The sequence below is a fragment of the Thamnophis sirtalis genome, unplaced genomic scaffold, assembly GCF_051295495.1.
Source record: "Thamnophis sirtalis isolate CommonGarterSnake01/CBP01778 unplaced genomic scaffold, rThaSir2_p1.2 scaffold_6, whole genome shotgun sequence".
Lineage (NCBI taxonomy): Eukaryota > Metazoa > Chordata > Lepidosauria > Squamata > Natricidae > Thamnophis > Thamnophis sirtalis.
The window spans coordinates 32,503,656-32,530,249 of NW_028261386.1; the positions used below are offsets into that span (position 1 = coordinate 32,503,656).

At 39.0% G+C, this 26,594-nt stretch overlaps 1 protein-coding gene and 1 long non-coding RNA gene across 3 annotated transcripts in view; one reads left to right on the forward strand and one right to left on the reverse strand.

Annotated features, from left to right (window-relative positions):
* Positions 1-4,602: 4,602 nt before the first annotated feature.
* LOC148044936 (uncharacterized) lies at positions 4,603-24,549 on the reverse strand. Its single transcript, XR_015696916.1, has 3 exons — positions 24,413-24,549; positions 21,471-21,595; positions 4,603-4,915 (listed from the first exon to the last, which is right to left on the reverse strand). It is a non-coding gene; the product is annotated as an uncharacterized LOC148044936 (long non-coding RNA).
* Positions 20,134-26,594, forward strand: part of PSME4 (proteasome activator subunit 4) — a 91,919-nt gene continuing 85,458 nt past the window's right edge. For both annotated transcript variants that reach the window (XM_087717528.1, XM_087717529.1), the window contains exon 1: positions 20,134-20,615. In XM_087717528.1, coding sequence (XP_087573654.1) covers positions 20,389-20,615 — 227 coding nt within the window. In that variant the 5' untranslated portion in view covers positions 20,134-20,388. The remainder of the gene's footprint in view (positions 20,616-26,594) is intronic.

Genomic DNA, 26,594 nt, shown 5'->3' on the forward strand with positions numbered 1-26,594 from the left:
GCAAGATCTGAAACATTCATGGGGACAGTTCTGTTTCTTCTTTTATACCATCCTGCTGATAATTTTATCAAATCACTAAGAGTTTGAAGATATACACCTTATCATAATACTATGATAGAAGCTATCTGAACACTCTGCATGTTTTAGCTGTTGTGCATAAGCAATAGCACTTAGACTTATATACCACTTCAAAGAGCTTTACAGCCCTCTCTAAGCCATTTACAGAGTCAGCATATTGCCCCTAACAATCTGGGTCCTCATAAGGCTTTGGTTGTTGACAAAGAGATTTTATCAAACATAAGTAAGAGTAATTTTTTAAAAAAGTTTCAGTTGTCTTATAATATTATTCCTCCAAGCAAGGGTTGTCAAACTCGTTGTCACATAATGTATCGTGACTTTTCCCCCCTTTGCTAAACTGGGCATAGGCATGGCCAGCGCGTGACACAGCCAATCCATGGGCTGCGAGTTTGACAGCCCTGCTCTAAGCAGTATCTTTTGACTTCCAAAATATTTAATTCAAACAATTGTTCATTTAGAGGAAGTCTAATTTTATCAAAGAACAACCGTAATTTTTAACTTCACTTATACTCCACGAAACCTGCCTAATTCTTGGCAAATATGGAAATGAAAAGTGGGACTGTAATGTTTTCTTAATCAAATTCTTTAGATTATTTAACATATGATAATTAATTGCAAAGATTTAGAACTTTTAATAAACATTATAAAATAAGGCAGCAATTACAGTTTAGAAGAGCATTTCCTATTATCTCACTTAAGAAATGCTTTTTCCAAAAGGGCATCAAACATGTATCCTGTGCCAACTCAGTGAAGCGGTTGACATGATGTGCCAGTGCCTGGAGGCTGTTGGGGTCTGGATGGGGGTTAACAAGCTTGTACTCAATCCAGACAAGACCGAGTGGCTGTTGTGTTTTCCTCCCAAAAACTTGGTCAATATTCCATCACTCAGGCTGGGGGGTGAAAACCTACGCCCCTCAGACAGGGCTCGCAACTTGGGGGTCCTCCTGGATCCACAGCTGACTTTAGAACACCATTTGTCGGCTGTGACCAGGGGGGCATTTGCCCAGGTTCGCCTGGTGCACCAGTTGCGTCCCTACCTGGACCGGGAGGCACTCGCAACAGTCACTCAGGCCCTCGTGACCTCAAGACTGGACTACTGCAATGCGCTCTACATGGGGCAGCCCTTGAAGAGTATTCGGAGACTTCAACTCGTCCAGAACACAGCCGCGCGAGCGATTGTGGGTGCACCTCGGTACACCCACATTACACCTATCCTCCGCGAGCTGCACTGGTTACCGATCAGTCTCCGGATACGCTTCAAGGTGCTAGTCGTAACTTATAAAGCCCTTCATGGTATTGGATCTGGGTACTTGAGAGACCGCCTGCTACCAATTACCTCTCACAGACCCATTAGATCTCACAGGGTTGGCCTCCTCCGGGTGCCATCTACCAGCCAATGCCACCTGGCTATTACCCGGGGGAGGGCCTTCTCTGTGGCAGCTCCGGCCCTCTGGAATGAACTCCCCGCAGGGATTCGGACCCTCACCTCTCTCCAGGCCTTCCGAAAAGCCGTCAAAACCTGGCTTTGACGGCAGGCCTGGGGGTGATGAGTTCCCTCCCCTCTCGACATGTATGGTTGTGTGACTGTTGTCTACTTTTATTATTTGTATTTTGTCTTTTATGTTCCCCCTTTTTTTTCCCCCTTGAATTGTTCGCCGCCCTGAGTCCTCCCGGAGAAGGGCGGCATACAAATAATAAAATACAAATACAAATACAAAATCCTCTACAAATGAAATGTGCGATTTTTAAAATTCTAAACATATGTTTGTATATGCAAATTAATAAAGATTGAAAAATTAACAGATAATTATAACTTATATTTCTTTAAATCTGACTATATTTCCGGTTAACATCTAGATAATGTTTCAAAGAGGACAAAGTGTTACATTGAGAAGAAACAGAAGGTCTTAGATAAAATTAGAAGCAAAGCAGAATAAGTACCATGCAAAGAGTATTTTAGGCATACTGGTGTTTCAAAGGGGCTTAGAGGATGGTGCTTTGCAAACTTTACTAGCTATCCAATCAATATCAGTTTCTTCTTCAATAAAATACAGGGTTAGGCTCTCTTCTATCTTTCTGAGTAGAAAATAATACCCTAAGGAAGCATCCTGGCCCACACAGACGACGTGTGAGAGAATGCTCAGAGACATATTGTATACTAACAGATCTTATCCACACCTTGTTCTATTCAATTTCTGGATGGAGGTTTGCTATGTATTTTTAAAAGACTGGTGGGGCTGAAGAGGAAGCAATTAAGGAGCAGCAAGTGGTGATGGAAGGCAATTACTTTTAATAATATTCTACAGCACTACCATGTAATAACTGAAATAAATCACCATTTGAAATACTGTGTTCGGGCAGGTGTCAATAGAAAGCATTGTGGTAGGAAAAGTTTTGATAGGCAGTTAAAATTCTAGATGTTGATCTAATTCTAACAATAAGGATTTTGTAGCTATTTTATGGCTATTGCCATATGCTGCTCTATTCGATGAGAGTTCTGTGTTAGACAGTTTTCAGCAAAAGCTATATAATATTACTCAGATGTACACATACCAAAACATACTAGAACCAGCAAGCCTCTTTTTCCCCAGGCCAAGCTTACACACATAGTCTTGAACATACTAAATTTAGAGAACTTTCTTTTCATGATCAGAATTAGATCAAAGACTGAATGTTTTACCTAGAAGATACCAAATCAGCTTTACTGGCTTACTACAGAAGATAGCTACATATAGAAACAAGATATTCTATCTCTCGTCTTACCTTTTCTCATTACAAATAGCGTTTTTCTAAAATTTGATTCTGTTCTGCAATGTCTATTCCCTTTCACCTCTCAATTCTTTCTGCTTGATTTAGCCTTATTTATTAAACTTATAAGGCTGCCTGACTCTGTTACAATTCTGGGCAATATACATGTTAAAATAACTAAAAAATACAAACAAAAGAAAAGGCTTTCCCCTCTTTTTCCCACTGTTGAAAGAAATGTCCTTCTGGGTTCAGCTCCAAGTGGGGAAGACGACACTGGAGACATGGAGGCTGCTTGGAAAGATGGTTTATTGTTGGACAGGGCCACATGGCTTGAGCCCTGTACAGAAAAGGTGATCACATGGCTCAATGTAGGTGGAGAAGAAGAGAGAATTATTAATTATTAATTATTATGAACAATCTTTCATTAGAACAATTATTATTTTAAAACTTTAAAATATTTTAAAACCATGCATTTAAAATTTCAAATGCATCTAACAGAAATAAAAGGGTTTAAAAATAAGTAGACATAATGTCCCTTCTTGACTTTAATTCTCCTTTTTGGTTTTTGGAATTCTTGATTAAGAAAAGAGATAAAATTAAGGGGAAAAGTATAAAAGCTGTGCTGCAGATTATATTGCCACAGACTAAACAGGACTTACAGTATTTAAAATCACTTCAATTGACACTTTGTATTCACTGTTGTTTCCTAGGAAACAGGGGAATTAATTCTTGCCCTTTTCATCCAATAATGGCAACCATGTGGCTGCCCAGGACCACATGAAAGAATTTAAGCAACAGGGAAGTGTGTGGGTTGCCCTTGACTTGAAATTTGAAGGTGGTGGTTTGCCATCAATTACATCAACCAGAAGCGTGAATCAGTTTAATGCATTTTCAGTAACAACCAACTGTTTCTGACAGCAAAAGAGGCTGTCATTAACAATTCAGGATTTTGAGGAGCTTTTTCTTCCCCAAGCAGACTTTTCAATTCAATTTTTCTGGATAGATTCACATCACAATCAGTTTTCATTTAAGATAGTCACTTTCATTGGACAATGAGTCAAACATTTAAAGAGCATATACTATATCTAACTTACGGAAATGAAGGAAAATTCCTCCACAATGTTTTTCTAAAACTGCCAACGCACAGACATATTTTTAATGCAGATAGTCTTTCACCAACTTATAACACATGTATTAGTATACTAATTTCTTTTATCTTTTTCAACAATCTACATTTGTGTTGAATTTATATTTACTGGCAAAGAGATAAAGGTTTGTTGCAAAAGCGACTGTCTGCGAAGGCTCCTGGATTGAGGCTGAAAGGCAAAAATAGTATGCTCTGTCCCATATTTGGGTATACCAGGTTGCCCTGATAGGTCAGTCTAACCAGGAAAACAATCTACATTTGTGTTTTAGTCCTTATTGTCCAGTTACATATTAGACTACATCTCATTGGACAGAAGTGATTATAAGTATTTAAGTACAATGACAATAAAAATTATACTTATATAGGATCATCTCAAGTGATGAAAATATGCCAGCCTAATTTCTAATTGTCATTGTAGAGATATTCCAAATATGGAATTCCGAAAATTCCTTATTTGCTTCTCTCCATTTCTTCTATGAATCTGGAATTTAGTATTACAGATATCTAATGTGCAACTAAATTTAAATCAAATCAAACCATGGCAAACATAACGGCTAGTTCAACTTAATTCTTATACCATAAATAATATAATAACCACCATACAATAAATTAAAAACAACCAAATGATGTTACAGTTTAGTGTTCTCTCAAGACACTTTTATTTAACCTTGATTAGTCTCAGGCAAAAAACCCTCATTGCCCATACTTAAAAACTGATGATACTGGTGTTAGTTGACTTAAAACAGAAGGCTGTCGGGTGCAAAAGTGCGTCAGCAGTTTGCAGAGTTGATAACCACAGCAGTGACAATTCTCTTCAATGGAGCAAATGCATTTCTTTCAGTTTTAAATTTTGGATCTCTTCACTTGTTCTCCAGCTGAGTACCAGGAAATGACAGGTGGTAATGGTGCTGTTTTGAATACTCTCAGTCAGTATTCCTCCCACTTAACAAGAAAGGAAAAGTTAGTGTTACAAGCTGTGCCAATAGAATTTTAGACTCAAGATATTAAAGTACCCATTATGTGAGTCAGGAACCGACTGTGCCTTTTTCATGTTCAATGACAACTAAAATGTTGCAAAAACTGAACAGATGGATTTTAGCTCTGATTCATAGCCTATAAATGTTTATTATAAAAGTATTGTCTTTCTGGCTCAATTAAAGAAACATGTTAGAAAGGAGTAAAAATTTTCAATTATTTCCTTTTTTAGAAAGAAAAATGCAGGGCTCACATCAATGATAGACTTTTGAAATAGCCACTTTAGTCATTGTGAAAACTCCTCTTAGTTTTCCTATTCCAAACTTTGCAGATGAAAATCATCACTCTGAATTGTTCAGCAACAAATGCTGCATCTGCAACATTTATGGTATATGTAAGAAGTGACTTTTATATACAAGCACCTGGGCTGTTACATTTTATACCAACTGCGGTTTCTGTGTAGACTTTAAAGGATGCATGCAACATGCTCTTTAGTCATCTAATCAGGAGGTAATAAAAGTGTGAGACATTGTAACCAGAACCTCTTTCTCCAAAAAGACTATAAATGGCATACCAACCAAAGATCTGGACAAAGATCTCTAAAGCAACATTCTTTGCATGTCTATCCAATGGTTGCTTTAAGTCTAGAAGGGCTCCAACCCACAGATCTACTTTTTAAGTGTTACTCCATCTAGAGCAAGGCTGTCAAACTCACGGCCCGTGGGCTGAATACATCACGTGCTGGCCATGCCCATTTTAGCGAAGGGAAAAAGACAATCTGTCACATGATGCTGCCATGACAACACGGGTTTGACACCCCTAATCTAGAGTAACCACTAGACAGAGAGAAAGAGGAAAAGTTGTGGGTGCTTCAACACTGGAAGTTTTTAAGAGCTGGACAGTTACTTGTCTGAAATGGTAAAGGGCCATGAGGGTGAACCTATGGTATGCATGCCACAGGTGGCACACAGAGCACTCTCTGCGGGCATGCCAGCCATCACCCCAGCCCAGCTCTACCGTGCATGTGTGTGGCCAGCTGGTCTTTGGGTCTCTGCTGTGCATGTGTGTGTGGGGGTGGGTGGGTGCGCATGCACTGGGATGCACTCGCTTTGCATTTTGGGGCTCATGCAGCACCCCGCTGCCCTGTTTTGGCTTCCAGGTTGGTGCAGGACGCCTTCCAGGCCCAAAACAGGGGGCGTGGGGGCACGCATGCAGGGGGCGTATGCACAGGGCACACACAATGACATGGGGGCAGGTAGCACATAGGGGCGGTTGTGCATGCATGTGCAGGGGGTGGGGACACTCGCACATTGCATTTGGCACACAATGACAAAAAGGTTAGCCAACACTGGTATAGGGTTTCCTGTTTGAACAGTAGGTTGGATTAGAAAACCTCCAAGGTCCCTTCTAGCTCTATTCTGATCGATACTGAGATTTTTTTGGGCAAAAATAATTTGGTTTTCTTCCCAGTCTTAATCCTTAGTCTCTGAATAATGTCAGGATTTCCACCCCCTCTGGTATTCTGATCATATGCATATATTGAATTCCACCTGAGCAAGTATAGCACCTGATGTGGCTAAACAATATATGTTAGTGATGGGTAGCTCAAGTAGATACTTGGGAACTTGTGGCTCTCCTGATGAAGTTGTAGCACAACTTCAATCATTTCATATCTCAAGCCATTGTAATTCTTTTTTTTTTTTATTTTTTTCTTTAAAAAAAACACAAATATGTCATCATTTGTCAATCATTAAAACATTGAAGTACAATTTTTTTGTGTGTGTGTACCCCTCCCTCCCTCCACCCCCCCACCCCCCTCTCCTCCTTCCCCCCCCCCCGACTTCCCAGAACCCGTACACGGTATAGAATTTTAACTAACACAGTCTAAAATCTATTGAGAAAAAAGAAATAAAGAAATTAATGACATTCTAGATTGACCTTAGCTTCTTCTTACTGAACTAACTTTAAACAATTTAAATCATTCCTGATCTTAAGCATAGGCTAACTGGAATTTCTTAGTCCCGTATTTATTTTGTATATAGTCAATCCATTTTTTCCAGTCTCGTTTATATCTCTCATTTGAATGATCTTTGAGATATGCCGATATTTTAGCCATTTCAGCTAAGTTTGTTACTTTCAATGTCCATTCTTGAATTGTAGGCAAGTCTTCCTTCTTCCAATATTGCGCCACCAACAGTCTTGCTGCAGTTATCAGGTGAAGAGTCAAGTTGGTCTCTACCACTGTAAAGTCAGTACATATACCTAGTAAGAATAGCTGAGGACTAAACTTTATCCTTCTTTTAAAAACATTTTGCATGACCCACCATATTTTTATCCAAAATGCTTTAACCTTTTGGCAGGTCCACCATATATGATAATATGTAGCATCGAGAGAACCACATCTCCAACATTTAGGCTGTACATTCGGATACATAGAAGCCAACTTTTTAGGATCTAAATGCCATCTATAGAACATCTTGTAAAAATTTTCTCTCAGATTTTGAGCTTGTGTAAATTTCACATTTCTTACCCAGATTCTTTCCCATGTATCCAACATTATTGGTTCCTCAATATTTTGAGCCCATTTTATCATACAATCTTTAACTAATTCTGTTTCCGAATCCATCTGTATTAATACATTATATATCCTCTTTATATGCATTAAGCTTTGATCTCTTATTTGTTTAAACAAGTTATCCTCAACTTGAATAAAACCAATTTTTTGATCTATTTTCCACCTAGCCTGTAATTGCCCATACTGGAACCATGTTTGAACTACCTTCTCCTCTTTTAATACCTCTAAAGATTTTAATTGTAATACCCCCCTTTCCGAGGTAAGAAGCTGTCTGTAGGTAATTCTGTCCTGTTTTTGTGCTGTATTCATATTTTCAATTGCGTGTCTAGGAATTGCCCACATGGGTATCTTGTCATTTAATTTATATTGATATTTCTTCCAGACCCGCAATAAAGCATTTCTTAAAATATGACTTTTAAAGTTCTTATCCAATTTTTTGTTGAATAACAGGTAAGCATGCCAACCAAATACCAGATCGTGTCCCTCAATGTTCAATATTCTATCATTGGTTAAGTGAATCCAGTCACTAATTACAGATAATACCACTGCATCATAATATATTTTTAAATTAGGTAGTTTCAATCCTCCTCTCTCACGTACATCTTGCATTATTTTCATCTTTACCCTCGGCTTCTTTCCTGCCCACACAAATTTGTTGATACCCTTCTGCCATTCTAAAAGGTTCGCATCTTTTTTAAGTATAGGTAACATTTGGAAGAGAAATAAAAATTTTGGTAAAATGTTCATTTTCACTGCCGCTATCCTACCCAGCAAAGATAAGTGCAGTTTCTCCCATTTTTTCATCTCTGTCTGTATGCTATGCCAAAGTGGTTCATAATTATGCTTATATAATTTCCCATTTGAAGTTAAAATGTTAACTCCAAGATATTTAACTTTTTTAACTACCTCACATCCTAGCATCACTCCTAATTCTTCCTTTTGTTTAATATTCATATTTATAGCTAATATTTTGGTTTTTCCTAAGTTTATTTTAAAGCCCGACACTTGACCATATTGATTAATCATATTCATTAAAACCATACTAGATTCCTGCGGTTGTTCCAATATTATGACCAAATCATCCGCAAAAGCGCGGACTCTATATTCTTGCTGCCTAATCTTGATCCCTTTTAAACCATCCAAGCCCCGTATTTTATTCAACAATACTTCCAAAGTTATAATAAACAATAATGGGACAAAGGACAGCCCTGTCTTGTACCTTTTCCAATTTGAAAAGAGTCTGTTAGACTTCCATTGACTATAATTTGTGCTGTTTGCTGTTGGTATATTGCTTTGATTGACTGTAGAAAATTATCTCCAATCTGCATTTTTTGCAGTATCTTCAACAGAAATTGCCAGTTAACTCGATCAAAGGCCTTCTCAGCATCCAAAAATATAAACGCAGCAGGGATCTGGTTGTTCTTTCCCAAATATTCTAATGCATTAATAATTAATCTAACATTACTTTTCATCTGTCTCCCTTGTATAAAACCTGTTTGGTCCGTATGTATCAATTGTTGAGTGACCAACATTAACCTATTTGCTAATATTTTAGTAAAAATTTTATAATCTACATTCAGTAATGAAATAGGTCTATAATTTTTGGGTTGAGTAGTATCTTGTTCTTCTTTGGGTATCAAAGATATAAACGCTGTCTTCCAAGATGGAGGGACTTTACCTTCCGTTTGAATCATATTAAATAATTCTCTAAGAGGTTCTACCATTTCTAACTGTAAGTTTTTATAGTAAACCGCTGTCAAGCCATCTGTACCTGGTGCTTTCCCTAACTTTAATTGCTTAATTACCTGCAGGATTTCCCCCGAGGTTATTGGTTGATTCAATTTTTGCCTGTGTTCTTCTCTAACTGAAGGTATTTTCTCTTTGTCTAAATATTTGTCTATGTCTAAACCATTAATTTTATCCCCTTTATACAGTTCTGTAAAAAATTCCCAGAAAGCCTTTTGAATCTCTTCCTGTTGAAACACCTCCTTCCCTCTGTAAAACAGTTTAGATATATTTCGAGTTTTCCTTTTTTTCCTAATCTGATAAGCTAACCATCTGCCAGGTTTGTTTGCATTACAAAAAGTATTGTGTTTTGCATATAATAGATTAGTAGCCACCTGGTCAGAGATCAACATGTCAAATTGAGATTTTAATATGTTAATAGCTTCCTTAACCTTTGTATCGTCTGGGTTCCTTGTTAACTCCAGCTCTTTTCTCTTAATTTCCTCTTCCAGTTCTGTTCGTTTTAACCCTTGCTTATTTCTATGTGTTTTATTTATATTCATCAAAACTCCTCTCATATACGCTTTGCTTGCGTCCCATACAAATTCCATAGATGTACCCTTATTCATATTCAAAACAAAATATTCAGATAGTAATTTTTTACAATCATTAATATACTTTTCATATCTAAATAAGTTTTCATTCAATCTCCAAGACCTTCTTGCCTGCACTACCCTTCCCAACTCCATCCAAACTGGATTATGGTCAGAAAGGACCCTAACTGCAATCTTTGTTTTCTTGACCCTAGAAAGCAAATCGTTAGTGGTTAGGATAAAATCAATCCTTGAAAGGGATTGATGCCTGTCCGAGAAGAAAGTAAAGTCATATTCCTCTGCATTTCTTTCTCGCCAAATATCTCTCAATTCAAAATCATCCATAATGTCAAAGAAAGATTTGGGTAACTTTGCTCGCATCTTGGTATTTAGGCGGGAAATCTTCTTATCTCTCTTAGTGTCTATCACTCCATTCCAGTCACCCAATAGTATACAGGAACTATAGTCCCACTGTACTAATTTAGCATGAAGATTTCTATAGAATCTATCTTGCTGTTGATTGGGAGCATAAATTCCCAAAAGTAATGTCTTTTTCCCTTCTAAGATTAAGTCTAAAGCAATATATCTTCCGAAGGGATCTGCTTCTATTAATTCAGCTTTCATATCTTTTCTTAAGTATACAACTATACCATTCTTCTTTTCCATAGCAGAAGCTGCAAAATGTTGACCAAGTTTTGAGTTGATCAAATATTTTTGATCAGTTGACTTGATATGAGTTTCTTGCAAACAAATTACATCGTTCTTAAACTGTTTGAGATAATGAAATATTTTCTTCCTCTTCTGTGGAGAGTTCAGTCCATTGACATTCCATGTTAAGATCTTAGTTGTCATTTTTGGTTGGTTGAAGCATTTTTAGAGCTTCCTGCACGGCCTGTTTAACCTTAGGTCTAGCTCCTCCCATTGCTTCCAGATTTGTTGTTGTAGATCCTTGATCGATGGCCGATGATTGTTGATGCTGTTGCTTTTTAACTTGTTTCTCCATACGTCTAGTAGTCATGCGGCTAGGTCTTGGTTCCATAGCACCTTGCACTTCTAGAGAAGAAAGATGCTCCATCTTGTCTGATGGTTGTGTAGTTTGCTGTCTATCCTGTCTTTCTTGTGGTCTTTCTCTGGGTCCAGATGGTGCAGGGTGTCCGGCCTTCAATATATTATAATAAAAATCTCGGGCTTTCCATACAGAGTTGAGGCGGTACCTTTGCTTATCAAATGTAAATATGATGCCAAATGGTGCATCCCATCTATACTGTATCTGACGATTTCTGAGTTCTTCGACCAAAAAAGCGTAGTCTCTCCTGGCTCTTAGCATTGGAGGTGGTATCTCTTTCAAAACAACCAGGTCTTGACCGCCAATTTGAAGCTTAGTGTTGTAAGATGCTTGCAGTACCATATTTCTAAACTCTCTTGTAGTAAAATATATAATGATGTCTCGAGGAAGCTGCTTCTGCTTTGCCAGCCAGGAGTTGACGCGGTAAGCTTTGTCAATTTGCCAGCCTTGATTGGTCCCTGGTCTTCCCATCAGGCGGTCAAAAGCTTCCGATAGGATCTGTTTCAGGTTCTCCTGTTTCTCCTCACGCAGCCCCCTTACTCTTAATGCGAACTCCATTTGTCGGTACTGTATCATAATAATTTCTTTTTCAGCATTTTCCACTTTTTGTTCCACCACCTCTGTTTTCAATGTCAAGTTAGCATTGACATCATTAAGAGCCTCTAGAGTATCTTCCACTCCAGAAATATGTTCTGTTAATACAGTTACAAGACTCAGCATGTCGTCTCTAATTTTATCAACCTTAGCCTCAAATTTCTCATACAGCTCCTGTTTGAGTCCTTTTATTTCACTTTTAATTTCACTTTTAATTTCTTCTTTCATTTCTTTTATTTCCTCTTTTCTCTCCTCTCTATTATCTCTAAATTTATCTTCCATTTTAATTGTCTGTGCATTAAGAGCCTCGCTTAGATTACTCAGAAAAAATTCTTTCGTTAACACATCCCCAGCAGGGGGCGTAGGAAGCGGAGGCTGCAGCTTTGTGCCAGGCACTGAGGATGTGCCCCTGGAAGTAGAGGGTGACGACTTCAAGTTAATATTTGGTTTTGAGGCCATTTCAAAATTTATCTGCCTGCAGTTAATAAAACTCTATTGCCTAAATATGGAGCTTTAAAAAAGGAGGCTTTTATTTTGAAGTTTAAGGCTTGGCAAAACTTTCAGTGAGTAAACATTGTAACAAGACCATTCAGCAGATTCATCACCATTTAACTTCCAAATAAGCAAGGTTAATAAGGGAGTAAAATTCTTCTATTGTGAAACCAAAACAAATGATAAGCAATCTCTCTTGTTTTGAATTCTTTTGAGGATTTGCATTGTCTAGCAAAAAGTGTTCGTTATTACCGGAGAAACCAGGCTGCTCGGCGCCATTTTAGAAGCCTCTGAGTAAATAATTTTTCGGAGGAGAAAAAGAAAAGAAGCTAAAATGTTGATAAGCAATTAATGTCCACAGTGAACGGATCCAGCTCGTGATAAGAATAAATCAAACAAAACTTTGATCAGAGTGGGAGAGACCTACTTTGTCCTGCACAAGGCAGCTTCCTGGGAGGAGCCTACTGGTGGAAGCAGCAAAAAATCAGCTGCCTCCGAATTCCTGGCTACGTACCTGTTTAGAGGATCTTCCATCTGACGTCTTATCAGGTTTTCTTTTCCTTCAGGCAAGAAGGAAAGAAGAAACTGTTTTGCTGGCAAATGCTCTTCGATTTTTGCAGCTTTTGTGCTTGCAAGGAAAGGGGGGCTAGCCCAAGGCAGAACGGCTGTCCGTGCTGGGAACATTGTAATTCTTTTTTAAGACTCTGGATTCCCAGCTAACTTAACCCAACTTTTTAATGAATAATCTCAAAAGAATTTCTCTAGTTCTCATAACTTAGGCAGCAGAATGGCCTGTATGATTCAATGATGGTTGGATGATTTTGCAGAAATAATGAGTAGACAGTGAGTACTTTTTGATAATATTCCATGTATATAACTCAAACTTTCATCTCCCTCTTTAATCATTCTCCTGGTCATTTAAAAAACAGAAAAATATTTTGGTTCTTCTCAGTGTGAGAAGGTAATCAGGTATGATGTTTTCAAGTGACCAGAGCATTTCTCAATTCTAGAAAGCCAGAGAGTTTAATAGAATTGATAATTGAGGGTAATAGGAAAATCTTGAAAAGTGACTGAATGTGCTTTTGACACATTTCTATAGATGCTCTGAACTCCAATAAGTCAAAATCTCATCAGAAACTGAGAATAAAACCTGTATTTTCACATGTGGCAATCAAGTCAATATTCATTGCCATCATCAGCCATTCAGTCATGTCTGACCCTTGGCCACTCTATGGATAAAGATTCTCCATGCTCTTTGTCTCAAATTGCCTCCTTCAGTCAGCTCCGCCATGGTCATCTCGGTGTCATCATCTTTTATAGTGTCCAGCCAGCAGGCACTAGGGTGCTATAGGCATTGGAAGCAAATAACTATTGTGTAAAATAACAGATTTACAGCATGGTGGATTTGATTTAAATCAAGTCAATTTAAATCATGATTTAAATCATGATTTAAATCATGATTTAAATCACTAGAAAAAAGGCTTGATTTAAATGAACTTGATTTAAATCAAATCATAATTTTTAAAGAGCAACTGTCATCTCTGTCCTGCAGCAGCTCCTCCTCTGACCAGCTGCTGACTCACCAATAGTCCCAATGTTGTAGAATATACAGCCTCATGCTGAATAAAATAAATCATTAATGTATCTTAAATAGAAAATTATCTTTAAATAAACTTTGACTCCAAAAGCATTTTATTAAAATAAGTTTGATTAAAAAAATTTTTTAATTTAAATAAAAAACATTTTTAATTAAAAAAAATCAATTTTTATCCACCCAGTTTTACAGGATTGTGTATAAATGCTGTCTGTGAAAATACTGAAAGTTTTATTTTTTTTCTATTTTACTTGTCATCCAAACTGTTTTTTGCTTCAAATAACAGCAATTCATGTTATGAAAAAATACTTTTGTAAGTAGAACTAAACCAGGAATTTTAATTTGTTTGTTACTGTTATTTTACTTTTATATTAGGTTGCAGATGTTGCCTGATCACTAGGTGGTTTTGGAAGAGAATATCAGTTAATAATATTTAAGAGATAGTTGGAGATAACCACCTATCATTATTATCAATACATATTATGATGAACTGAGTTGGTGAGAGAGAAAGAAGTAAATTCATCCAATTTAGTTATAGTGGATTCAAATATAATTATACTTAGAAAGTACTGAAATCAATATGACAGATTAGGTCATAGATTTCTATAGGCTATAAGTTGGACTAAGGCAATGTACATATATTGTGCACATTATTGCTGTAATGTGATTTACAGTATTTAATTTTGGAATAGCATGTTATACAAAGTCAGATATTGTAAACTATCACTTATGGATTATCACTGTTGGGCCTATGTACAGCCTTCAAAGCAATTTTTGTGACTTAACACCCCCCCCCCCCAATATTAACCTTTGACAATGAATTTTCAAAACAGAGCAGCATTTTTCTGTCTTTTAAAACTGAATTCCAAGTAAAAAAGGTCTGTTAAGCCTACCACCCGTTTAACACATCTTTTTGAATTGAGAATGACCCCCATCTGCAACTCTGGTGCTATTGTCAGACAGATGCTTAATCCAGACTATAAATTAAGCAAACTAGAACTATGCTTGAGTATCAGCACATATCAATATAGTACTTAAGGAATCAAATCAATCATAATATGGAAAACACAATGTGGGGTTTATGTGTTTTAATTCAATCTAATCCCTAAAGCTCTCTTGGTTATCCACAACATTAGAAAAAAGTCTTATCTGAAAACACTGCATTGCAAATAGCAGACTGCAAGGCTGCCCTTTTGTTTTGCCAAATGTCAGGGCAGTGATCCGGTGCCCAGGCAATTGGTTCTTATGGATCCAGAGAGAATGAATACCCCAGAAAATAAGGGGATTTTAAGCTTTATTATTAGCTCAAGCTAAGAATTAAAAGCATAACATAAAAAGCATACATATCAGGTAAGATAATACCCAAATCTCTTATAAGCTGCCAGGAGCTCCTTAATAATGTCTGCAGAAATGCCTCAAGAAGCTCCCCCCTAATAACACCACCACCACCACCACAGTTTTTAATCAAAACTTGGCACCAAGATTCCCCCTTCCCCTTTGTTTAGCAAGTGCGAGTGAAAAACAAGTAGGCTAGCTCAGAATGAGCCCTCAACTTCTACACCTGTCTTAATGTGAAGTAGTAATCAAAATATGTCACCAATTCCTCAGAGTAACAATGGGCATTACACATTGCCACTACAGGTAGTCCCTGATTTACAACAGTTCATTTAGTGACCATTCAAAGTTACAACAGCATTGAAAAAGGTGACTTATGATCATTTTTCACAGTTATGACCTTTGTAGCATCCCCATTATAATGTGATCAAAATACAGATGCTTGGCAACTGGTTCATACTTATGACCATTGCTACATCCCAAGATTATGTGATCATCTTTTGTGACCTTCTGACAAGCAAAGTCAATGGGAAAACCAGATTCACTTAACAACCGGATTACTAATTTATCAGCTAGTGATTCACTTAACAACTGTGGCAAGAAATGTTGTAAAATGGGGGAACACTCATTTAACAAATGTCTCAACAGAAATTTTGGGCTCAATTGTGGTCATAAATCAAGGATTAACTATATACCTTCCCAGCTGATCACCTTAACATTTAAGACTGTTGCAGACATAAAATCCCATATTTTCAAGGGAAAGATGTCCCAGCCTCTCCTCCTATTTTTTTTTTTGGGGGGGGGGGGGAGTCAGAAAGTTTAAAGCCAAGGCAGCCATTCCTGGGTTGAGGAAGGAGGAAAATATGATTCTTAAGAGTCTCAGATTAAAATTTGGAATTTTGGGGAAAATGGAGTGTCCAGGAAAATTAAAGCAAAGAAAAGGAGGCTTAAGGTATTTGGCAGACCTGGAAGCCATATTTTACATTGGGCCTTCAGGCCAGCCACATTTTCTGCTGAAAGGAAACAGGAGTGGGGATTATATGGAGTATGGGTGATATATAGCAATAGCAATAGCAATATAGCAATAGCAGTAGACTTATATACCGCTTCATAGGCCTTTCAGGCCTCTCTAAGCGGTTTACAGAGAGTCAGCATATTGCCCCCAACAATCTGGGTCCTCATTTTACCCACCTCGGAAGGATGGAAGGCTGAGTCAACCCTGAGCCGGTGAGATTTGAACCGCTGACCTGCTGATCTAGCAGTAGCCTGCAGTGCTGCTTTTAACCACTGCGCCACCTTATAAATAACATTCCTTTCTCAGAGTGTCAAGGACAGCTTGCCCTGTAGCTGCGATGGTGACTGGCATCTCCAGTTTTGACTGTCTGATTGGATCATGTGATGGATATGTGGGTGCTGGGCAGGAACTGAAACTTTCATTTGGTTAGGGAAAATCTGGAAACTTTCAGATTTGGGTTTTTGCAAATGTGCCAATATGACATCTCTAATAAAATGGAACTTTGAGGAAACTCAAGCCTTGGAATCTTCTTTGGTTGTGGGTGTTACTTGGAACCCTGACAGTATTACTACTGGAAGAATAGGTAACAGATGTAGGAAAGAATTTGCATGTTTCTGTCAGCTTCTGCTACGCTTGCTTACTATCGGCTGCCATAGAAACAGGGAGGGTGGGGGCATGGTATTGGGGAAGGGAATTATATTGTACTGGAGGAGTCTTGTTCTCACCATCTTCTGTGCATGCTGGTGGCTGATGTTTGGACCTGGTCAAGGCCAACCGTCTTGCATACCAACTTGATGAGACTGTTTGAAGATGCACCCCACATGACACCTTAGGGAGTTGCAGATTGGACACTAGGTTGGGGAATTGGGGGGAGGATGCTGGGTAAACATTTGATATGTACATGTTCCCGCCTTTCTGGCTCAGATCTTGCTTTCCTTTTTGCTGCTTTCACTTCATATCTAGTAAAAGTACTTTATCTCTATTCAAATGGAGTTGAGTTTTTTCTTTCTTGGATATTGAAGGAGGCATGCCTGACAGTTTCCCTCTCTGCATCATAGCTATTATTACTCAGTTACAAGTTCAATATAATTGTGAGCATTTCAGGGTTTAAAATGTAATTCAGATTGTATATGAGGAATTTTTTTTTTACAATCTCCTGATTTCTGGAACAATAATTTTGAAAATCTGCTTCAGTCTCTTTGCAATGATTTTTTTTAAAAAAATGAAATGGTGGAACATCATCTTGTGGTCTATATATTTAGTACAGATGGATGTTATGGTGCTATAGTGGGAAGCATGTTTCTTGTATGGGTAACATGATTATTGCTGAACTTTTGTGGGTTACCTAGGATGATTACATATAAGGCAGCCGTATACAGTTTTAAATAAATATCTTAAAGCCCCAATTATATACTGAATCATAAAGCATCTGGTTGGGTGACTTTGGGTCACTCACCTTCAGCAAAATCCACCTCACAGGTTGTTGAGAAAATTGGAGGCAAGTTATTAAGTATATTTGATGCCTTGAGATGACCAAAATGTATTTTAATAAACATGATAAAAATATGATAGTAATATGTTTATAATGTGTCATGCAAATATTATCAGAGACGAGATTTTTCTTCCTTCAAACATGTCAATGGTAGTAATAAGGCTATTTTTTGGAAGGGAGATAAAAAAGTGCTGCTATTGATCTTTTTTGTTCTGTGGTAAGTGGGGAAAGCAGATCTTTTTGCTAGGAGCAAAGAAATGTAATTTATTCCCAGCCCATTTTTAAATCAGTGATTTAATGTGCATTCTTTTTCAATAGTCACACAAATTACTGATATTAGTTAATGTACTGTAGTTCTATCTCAGGATGAAAAACAGCCAGCTGTAGAACAAACGTAATGCAGGAAGGACAGTGGTCAAACTATAATCTTCCTCTTTTGTCCCAATGAATCACAGACTTTTTATTGTCTATACATTTTGTAGCATATGGAACATATTGACCATTTATTAATTCCTACAGTTTAAAGTTTGCCTTAATTTTTCTACAAGTAAATAAAAACATTTGAAAACAATAGGATTTACTAAGAATGAATCTGTGATCAAACCACTACAATAATGTACCACCATTCTTTTATTTTTATCAGTTTTCTTGAGATCAGAAGGAACAAGATGGGGACAAATCATCCTGAGGCAATATATCTACGCCAGGGGTGTCAAACTGGCAGCCTGCGGGCTGGATGCATCATGTGGAGGCCACGCTCACCCCAGATCTACAAAAGGGAAAATGTTGCAAAATGTTATGTGATGGCAATGTGACACTGCGAATTTGACACCTGTGATCTATGCAGTTACTAACAATGAACACAAATTTGATGGCATCTAATCAGATGACTGGTATCCAGTAATAACCAATTGTATAAACCCAATTAGTAAGATAGCATTTTTTATAAATCAGTTGGCTTCAATGGAAGCAAAAGAAAAAAAATATTTGTATTTCATGTTCAGATTGATGTATAGGTTGGCTTAGCGTAATACTAACTCATATGTGGCCTGAATATGACTAACAGTGTCTAATTCAACAAATCATGGTTGTGTTAAAAAGGTTGATGACTTCTAAAGTGATATCCTGCTTAAACAGTTTTTCAAACTTAAATTTGCTACATTCATAGAACACATTAAGCAAACATCAAATCATATATGAATTGGGCAATGTGTGAATCATATTGTATACTTATAAAGGTTCCCCACCCTACAACATATTAAAGTTATGCAGCACTTTAATTCAAGGGGAGAAGGTATTTCAAAGTACAAAGGATCTGCCTGTCGCTCTTCAAACTTAATGTGCCTTTTCCTAGGTTTGCATTGCAGCTGCAGAGGACAGGCCCAGGATCTTGGGGAAAGAAGCAGAAGACTCAAAGAATGGCAGGCTGGTGCTACCTAGTGACAGTGCCCCTACCCACTTCAAAATACTTTTCTCCTTTCAAATCTTTACAAATTACAGTACATGTAGTCCTTGACTTATGACAACTGAATTCAAAATTACTGTTGTTAAGTGAGTTTTGCCCCATTTTATAAACTTTCTTGCCACAGATAAGTGAATCACTGCAGCTGATAAATTAGTAACATGGTTATTAAGTGAATCTGGCTTCCCCACTGACTTTGTCAGAAGGTCGCAAAAGGTGATCATACAACCTTGGAACACAGCAATTGTCATAAATATGAACCAGTTGCCAAGCATCTGAATTTTGATCACATATTATGGGGATGCTGCAAAGGTCATACCTTTGAAAAATGGTCATAACTCACATTTTTCAGTGCTGTTGTAACTCACTAAACGAACTGTGGTAAGTCAAGGACCACCTGTACACTTTTTCTTCATTATCCCTAATCCAACTTCTCTGAACCACAAATCCTAGGTTCCCTTCTCATCTCTCTTCACAAAATAAGTCCGTTTCCTCTATTCAACATTTTTTTACAACCATTTTTCTGTCCTTTGCCTTCCATCCTCTATTTCCTGCTTCTCTCAAGCTTTATTTATCTCCCCCCCCCCCCGCAATAAACACCACCCCGATCCCGGGAAGCTTCTCAGTTCTTCCCCATTGGCATTCATCCTCCTATGGATTCAATCCACCTCCTTTCTCTTTCCTCCTCCTGCCCTCGGGATGTCTTCGTTTACCTGCTCCACGGGAAGGAAATTTGGCTGCCTGCCTTTTAAAAGCGTCACCCCACCCCAGGCGGCTAATTTTCTTTCGCCTCTCCCTCCGCAAATCATACCTACGATCTCCTTAGGAGCCAGGTGTTTCCTCCCCCCCACCTCCCTATTACAGCACTTTGGCCAGGCTCATTTCCACGGGTGAGAGGCGTTTTCAAACCACCATCCTCGCAGCCGCTAAGGATGCGCCAGGACCGCTATGTCCGTTGGAGCGGCGGGGGGGGGGGGAGCTCGAGAGCTGCTGCCTCCTCAGAGAGCGGGCGGGGGAGGGACGGCGCTACCGACCGCCTTCAGGACTGGGAGGCCGGCCGGCCGCTTTAGCTTCGCGCCCTCACCCCCTTCCCCCTCTCTCTCTTTCTCCTCTCTCTCTCTCTCTCCCTCTCTCTTCGGCCTCGCGGCTCCTCAGTCTCGCGGTTCTCCTTCCAGGGAGCTCATCCTCGTCTCCTCCCCCTCCCTCGCAGCGGAAGTGACCTCCGCGTCGCCCGCCTGCTCTGCCAGCAGTGTTGGGCGGCAGCCGCGGGAGACAGCGACAAGGTCGGCGGCGCCGCTTGGTTCGTTCGCTCTGTTGCTTCGTCACCAGGAGCCGCTGTGTGACAGACGCTCGAGGCAGTCGGGTTCGGTAGCCGGGGCTAGTCAACAGCCGGGGCCGATCCGGCGGGCGACGCAAAGAAGCCGCAGCGGCAGCAAGCCGAGTCTTCGGGGCGGCGGGAGACAGGCGGTTATCCAACGGGACAGGAAGGAGGCGGCCATGGCTAAGGCCGGCGTCGGTGCCGAGCCGCCGCCTCCCTTACCGCCACCGCTACCGCCTCCAGCCGTACAGAAGGAACTGGTGTACAATAAGCTGCTACCCTATGGCGACAAGCTAGAAGCCGAGGCCAGCTACCTCCTTGCCCAGATCAAACTGAACCTCAGCCGCGCTGTTCAGCTTCAGGAGCTTTGGCCCGGCGGCCTCTTTTGGACAAGAAAGCTTTCCACGTGAGCTTGGCCGGAGATGGGGTGGAACGGGCTGCAAATTTGGGTAGAGAAAGACGGGTGATCATAGAAATGGGGGAACCTTTCGCTTCTCTTTTGATTCGGAGTGTGGTATTGCCTCGACTCCTTCTTTGACTAAGGCTCGGGGCCAATACTCGAATCAACCCACCCAAAGACCACCCTGGCTAGAAGCCCACCTTAACCCTCCAACCAATATTTCCTACCCCTCTGAGTTTGGATATTTGCATCAAACCAGTATTTTCTTTCACCCCCCCCCCCCATTATCGGATCTTCCACTCACAGTGAACAAAAGAGAAGAGGAAACAGGAATTTAGGACCTGTCCATTGAATAATTAATACTCTCTTAAAAGTAATAAACTAACAAAAGGTCATGAGTGTGGTTTCTTGAGAACAGTTTGAATTTCTATTGGACTAGATTTTGGATCTAAGACTAAGTAACTGATGTACTCCTTATTTTGGTAGGCATGAGCCTTTACTCTAGAAAAATGTGTGTGTGCGTGCACGCACATGTGTATGTCCCCCTGCCTCTGTGTGTGTGTGTGTGTGTGTATGTATGTATGTATGTATGTGTGTATGTGAAAGATAAAGTGTATGGATGTCTTTATTATTAATGTTTTTAAATAAGAGGGCAGTAGATATTGGTCTGGTACATATGGAAAGATTGTACAACTGAATCACTCCACCTTTGTCGATGTTTTGCCAGATCTATGTATCTATAACCCTTAACCTGTAGAGCTTGAGATGCTTTATTTTTGAAAAAAATAAGTACTTATAAGCCATTCTATAAACAAAAATTTACTTCACAGACATCTTGGGAAATTGTAGTTAAATACTTACAAAAGCAGCTGATCTGAGCAAATAAAAAGTGTGAGTGGCTGGCTGGAAACAGTAACTTTCTGCTGAAGATGGCTCAGAAGATGCTTGATCCTCTCTTTCCAGAAGCTCTGTTTAGCTTTTGGTTCCTAATGGAAATTTATAACTTAAAATAACATTAATGGATTCCGCCACATTTTGATTATAAAGCTTTATTTCCCTAAACTGAAAAAAATGTAATTTGTTGTACATTTGGTAGTATTTTTTTAATTAGAACAAAATTGTATGACACTGATATTATAGAGCTTGTAATAAGGATTACATTGTGCTAATGTCTTTAAGTAGTGAGCTTACTTCCATGCTTCATTTCCTTTTGTCTGCATTACTTCAGCATCTTCAGAGCTTTGTTTGGTGGAATTTATGTAAGTGACATGATCAACCAGAGGAGAGGTTCTAAGTAGTTGAAAGGTTGCAAGTTGGCTCTCTTCCTTCTGACTGGGGCAGGTGCTGAAACCTTTTCATGGGAATAAATTGCTATCACTTCAGCATGTGCAACTACTAGTACTTGGGTTGGCTAACGTTTGTTAAGTGTCATCTTTCAATGCTGCTAAGCCTCATTTGGACTTTAGAAGAAAAAGTTTGTTAGCTTACAGTATTAAGTAAATTAATAGTTTATTGCACTTTCTAGTACAGTTCTTCAAATTAAAAATGTAATTATCTTTATGATAATTGAGAATGATAAAATGACTGACTGTTATGAATCCTTCCTATTGGCAGTTGAAGAGATGATTTATAGTAGTTACCTGCTACTTTTGAAGAAAATTAACATTATTTAATTATTTGTTAATTATTCTATGAGCAGCATAGACAGTCCCACTATACATTTGGGCATAAATATTAGATAGAATGCAGGTAATAGATTGCTACTCTGAATTCTGTTTGTTATAGTGCTACAGTGATATTTTTCAAGCAATAGAAAATACAGGTATGGATAAAAGACTGAATTTATCTATAAAACTTACATTGTGCATTCAAAAATGTAAAACCGATGTCTTTAACTAAGCTATTCTTCTTAATCTGTCCAGATGAAATGATTTTAGCCCTTATACCAAAGGCCTCTGTCCAGGTTTAAGAATAAAGAAAGATGCTTTGAATCTTCCTGCCGAAAGCCTAGAAATATGAAACTTAAAGGATGTTAAGGAAATCCTAAAACCTAAGGGATCTATGTAAGGTAAAGGTTCCCATGCACATATGTGGTAGTTGTTTCTGGCTCTAAGAGCAGTGCTCATCTCCGTTTCTAAGCTGAAAAGGCAGCGCTGTCCAAAGACATCTCCGTGGTCATATGGCTGGCATGACTAAATGCCGAAGGCTCACACAGCTCTGTTACCTTCCCACCAAAGTGGTCCTTGCATTTTTTTACGTGCTTTCAAACTGCTAGGTTGGCAGAAGCTGGGACAAGTAACGGGAGCTCACTCCGTTATGCGGCTCTAGTGATTCAAACCGCTGAACTGGTGAACTTCTGATCGACAAGCTCAGCGTCTTAGCCATTGAGCCACCGTGTTCCTTTAAGGGATGTATATACTGTACTATTAAAAGTCTTGCATCTATTTGTAATCTTCAGTTGAGCAAAATGCTGCATCATACGGCAAAACATGGTCAACTAGGCTAGCTTACATAATGTTGAGACCCATTGCCTCATGGAACAAAGTTTGGGAAATTTCTTGCTGCTTTGCTGCTGCTGTTTAGTGATTACTGTTAAATGATCATTTTTAATATTTCTTGACAGCTTCCCATAAGTTACAACAGACCCCCTCAAAAGATACTTTAGATCCTATTTCAAAGTTACTGCCACTGCAGCACCTCCATGTTATTTGCCCTTACAACTGACCGCTGGAAAGTTGTAGCATCTCCCCCTATCTTCCCCCACCATCCTACCCCGCCAGGTCCCTGCAGACCCTGGTCCTGTTTCCACCCAACCCCACATTGGGTCCCTGCAGGGCTTGGTCCTCATCTTCCCCCACCATCCTACCCCGCCAGGTCCCTGCAGACCCTGGTCCTGTTTCCACCCAACCCCACATTGGGTCCCTGCAGGGCTTGGTCCTCATCCCCCTCCCATTACCTATCGCACACTTAGAAGATCTCCTGAGTTCTGGACCTCATGTTGGGTAAGAAAGGAAGGTCATGCCATTCCTGGACTACAAAAAAAGCCTTAGTACTGCAAAGACTGTGTTAAGAAATCAGGGCAGATTGCTCCATCTCTGGACTGTGTGGCCCTATCATAGAAGTGGCCGCTATTTGAGTGCAGCTTTCATGACATGGCCCAGAACATTAAAGGATGGAGTGGTGTGATCTCCTTCCCCAATGTGTGGTTTTGAGCTCTGGAGGTCTTCAAAAGGTGGAGATGCGATGGGTGACAGGTAGTGGTGGTGAGGAGTCCCAAGTCCTGTGGTGAGCTGCTGGGAAGGGAAAGAGGATCTGATATTGGGATGGGTGGGTGGAAAGCAGGCCCAGGGGCTGTGGGAACCCCAAGTGGCAGGAAGTGGAGCATGGGATATCTCAGAGTGGGGAAGACCTTGAGACACTCAATTCTTAATGACCACATCAGCAGGTGTGGGTTTTTAAGCGAGGAAATCTCACTTAACAGCCGTCGCAACATGCAACCGTAATGGGAGGGCTCATTACAGTCATAGTTCAAGGACTATCTATACATTTTGAATAAATCAAATAATTGTTTAAAAGCAACTTATACCATGCCATCATAATAACGAAGGTGTATACACAAGAGTTGATTTCTTTGTTACTTTGGTTAGTTTCTAGTCTACTGTGCTCTTTTTAATGGTTAAAAAAAAGGTTACTAGAGTATGCTGGAGAAATTAATATTTTGTATAAATCTTGAACGTCATTGTAAGTGACTTTGTTTACAAGAAAGATTCTTAGAGTTACATTGATAAATATAAATTACTCACATGGTTGCCTTACAAAGTTGTTTTGAACTTGAGTAGATGTAGCATGACATTACTTCTCCAGTAACCATGGGTTCTCCCTGACTGTGTTTACAGCAGAATGTGTTTTCTTTCTAACATGAGTTATAGACTAACGCTGTCACAACGTGCTGAAACGGTGCCCAAATATTTGGTTTGGCTTCTGAAATGTCCTGTGACTATAGAAGATAACCATATTAACACATCCTAGTACATTGTAATTATATTGTTGTCATTATGTTTATTACATTTTTATTTATGTTTCTAAGATGAAGTGATGTTATTTTTGAATTTTCAATGTTTGAAAAAAATAGATTTACTATATAAGATCATTCATATATCAGTTTCAATTTCCAATGTCAGTTTGTGGTCAAATATTTGAAATCTGAAGCATAATTTTCATGAATTCTATGGTGTGATGATAAATGTCCTGACTGGTACATGGGCAGTAGATAACAGCCTGCGGTCAGTAAAGAGTACTTGTTACAGTTAGTTGGGCAAAGTGAAGTTATGATGCATAGCAAGGAGTTATAAAGTCAATAAAATGGCTTGGTCTGGATATCTGAATATCAGAACCTTGGAATATAGGAGCAGACCCATGAGAGCTTATAAAAAATCAGTTGGAATCTACAACAAGCACATTTCTTAAAACTGAGTCTTACAGGACATACAACTTTTACTTCACATGCTAGCTGCATTGAGAGTAGGAACAATAAGTATAGTCTTATTCTCTGCTTCTGTATAGCATTTGGTGCTATACAGATCTCCCATACAGCATTCCTGACCTGAGGTGTTTTTACTTTCCAATACTGTACTAAAGCATTAGAATCAAGATTGATTATGCTCTTTTATAGTTCTTTAACATCCCGAATGATTTGTACTTGTTTTTCTTATTTCAATTCAGATATTATAAATATTAAAGCTACCTCTTAAGGTTATTTATTGAAGTTAATTATACATAGTACTTTATAATATGAATGAGTATGAATGATAGATTTGTGTGTCCCTTATGATAAAACTAGTAAGTCCTCTTTAATAGCAAGGTGTGCACCAAATTACCAATTTAACACAAAATAGTTACTGTATTTTGTCCTTTATCTTCTTTGTGATCAGAATCAGAGCCCAGTCAGTAGATGGTTTCACAGCTGGTTTATTCATCCAGAGCATGATTGGATTCTTGTATGGCTCAGAGGATGTTGCATTAAGTTTTGGGGTGCCCCGTCTCCAAGATACAGAACCAAACCTGCATTGCCTGGCTGAAAATAATGTGTTTAGTGAGGAAACATGGCTGAGTTTGAAGAAAAAGAGACTGGAGGATGGAATCTGATGGAATGTAGTTTGGATTCCCAGGAGGGAGGGGCTGCATTCCAGGGAGCCAAGAGGCTGCGTGTTTAGATAGTTTGGTTGGGAGAAAGAGAGGTAATACAATTTTTTTTAATTAAAAGTTTTTTATTTTTTCATTTTCATAATATATAATCACATGTATACTATTACATAACCAACATCATATTGTATTATTAAATGTTTACATCAATTCATCTTACCAACAACTCTCAAAAACCAATTATTGGCTCTCCATACACCATATTTGTACTTTATCCATCACTTTCTTCTCCCTCTCTCCTCCCCCTCTATACCTCTTTTCTTCCCTCTGTCATTCTTCTCTTCTCAATTTCCCCTTCCTCTCTCCTTCTCCCTCCCCTTACCATTCCTCATTTCTCTTGTCCTCTCCCCCCCCCCCTGCCCTCTCTCCTATCCCTCTCTTCTTCCCTTATGAGGTAAGATGATTTCTATGTAGCAATTGTCAAAGTATATCTTGAATGCAAGTAGCTGCTTTAGTTTGGCAAGATATCTGTCCATAAGTGAGGGACAATAAAGAAAACTGCTCAGAAGTAATTCTATGTGCCTTTCTTCCTTCTTGGGGCCTGCAAGAATCCCTGTTCTGGGCAGGCTATAAGTAAATTGGAGAAATTGATGTATAAGCGCCTGACACACACCCATTCCCTCCCTTCCAGAAAAGTATTCTGACTCTCCCTGACTAAAGTTAGATCACTGTCAGAACTCAATCCCACTTTGCCTGGTCAAGCCTTCCATGAGATCCTCTGTACTGCTTCAGCTAACCTTTAACCCAGATCCCAAGCCTTGCTTCTCTAATAGTATGTGGGAA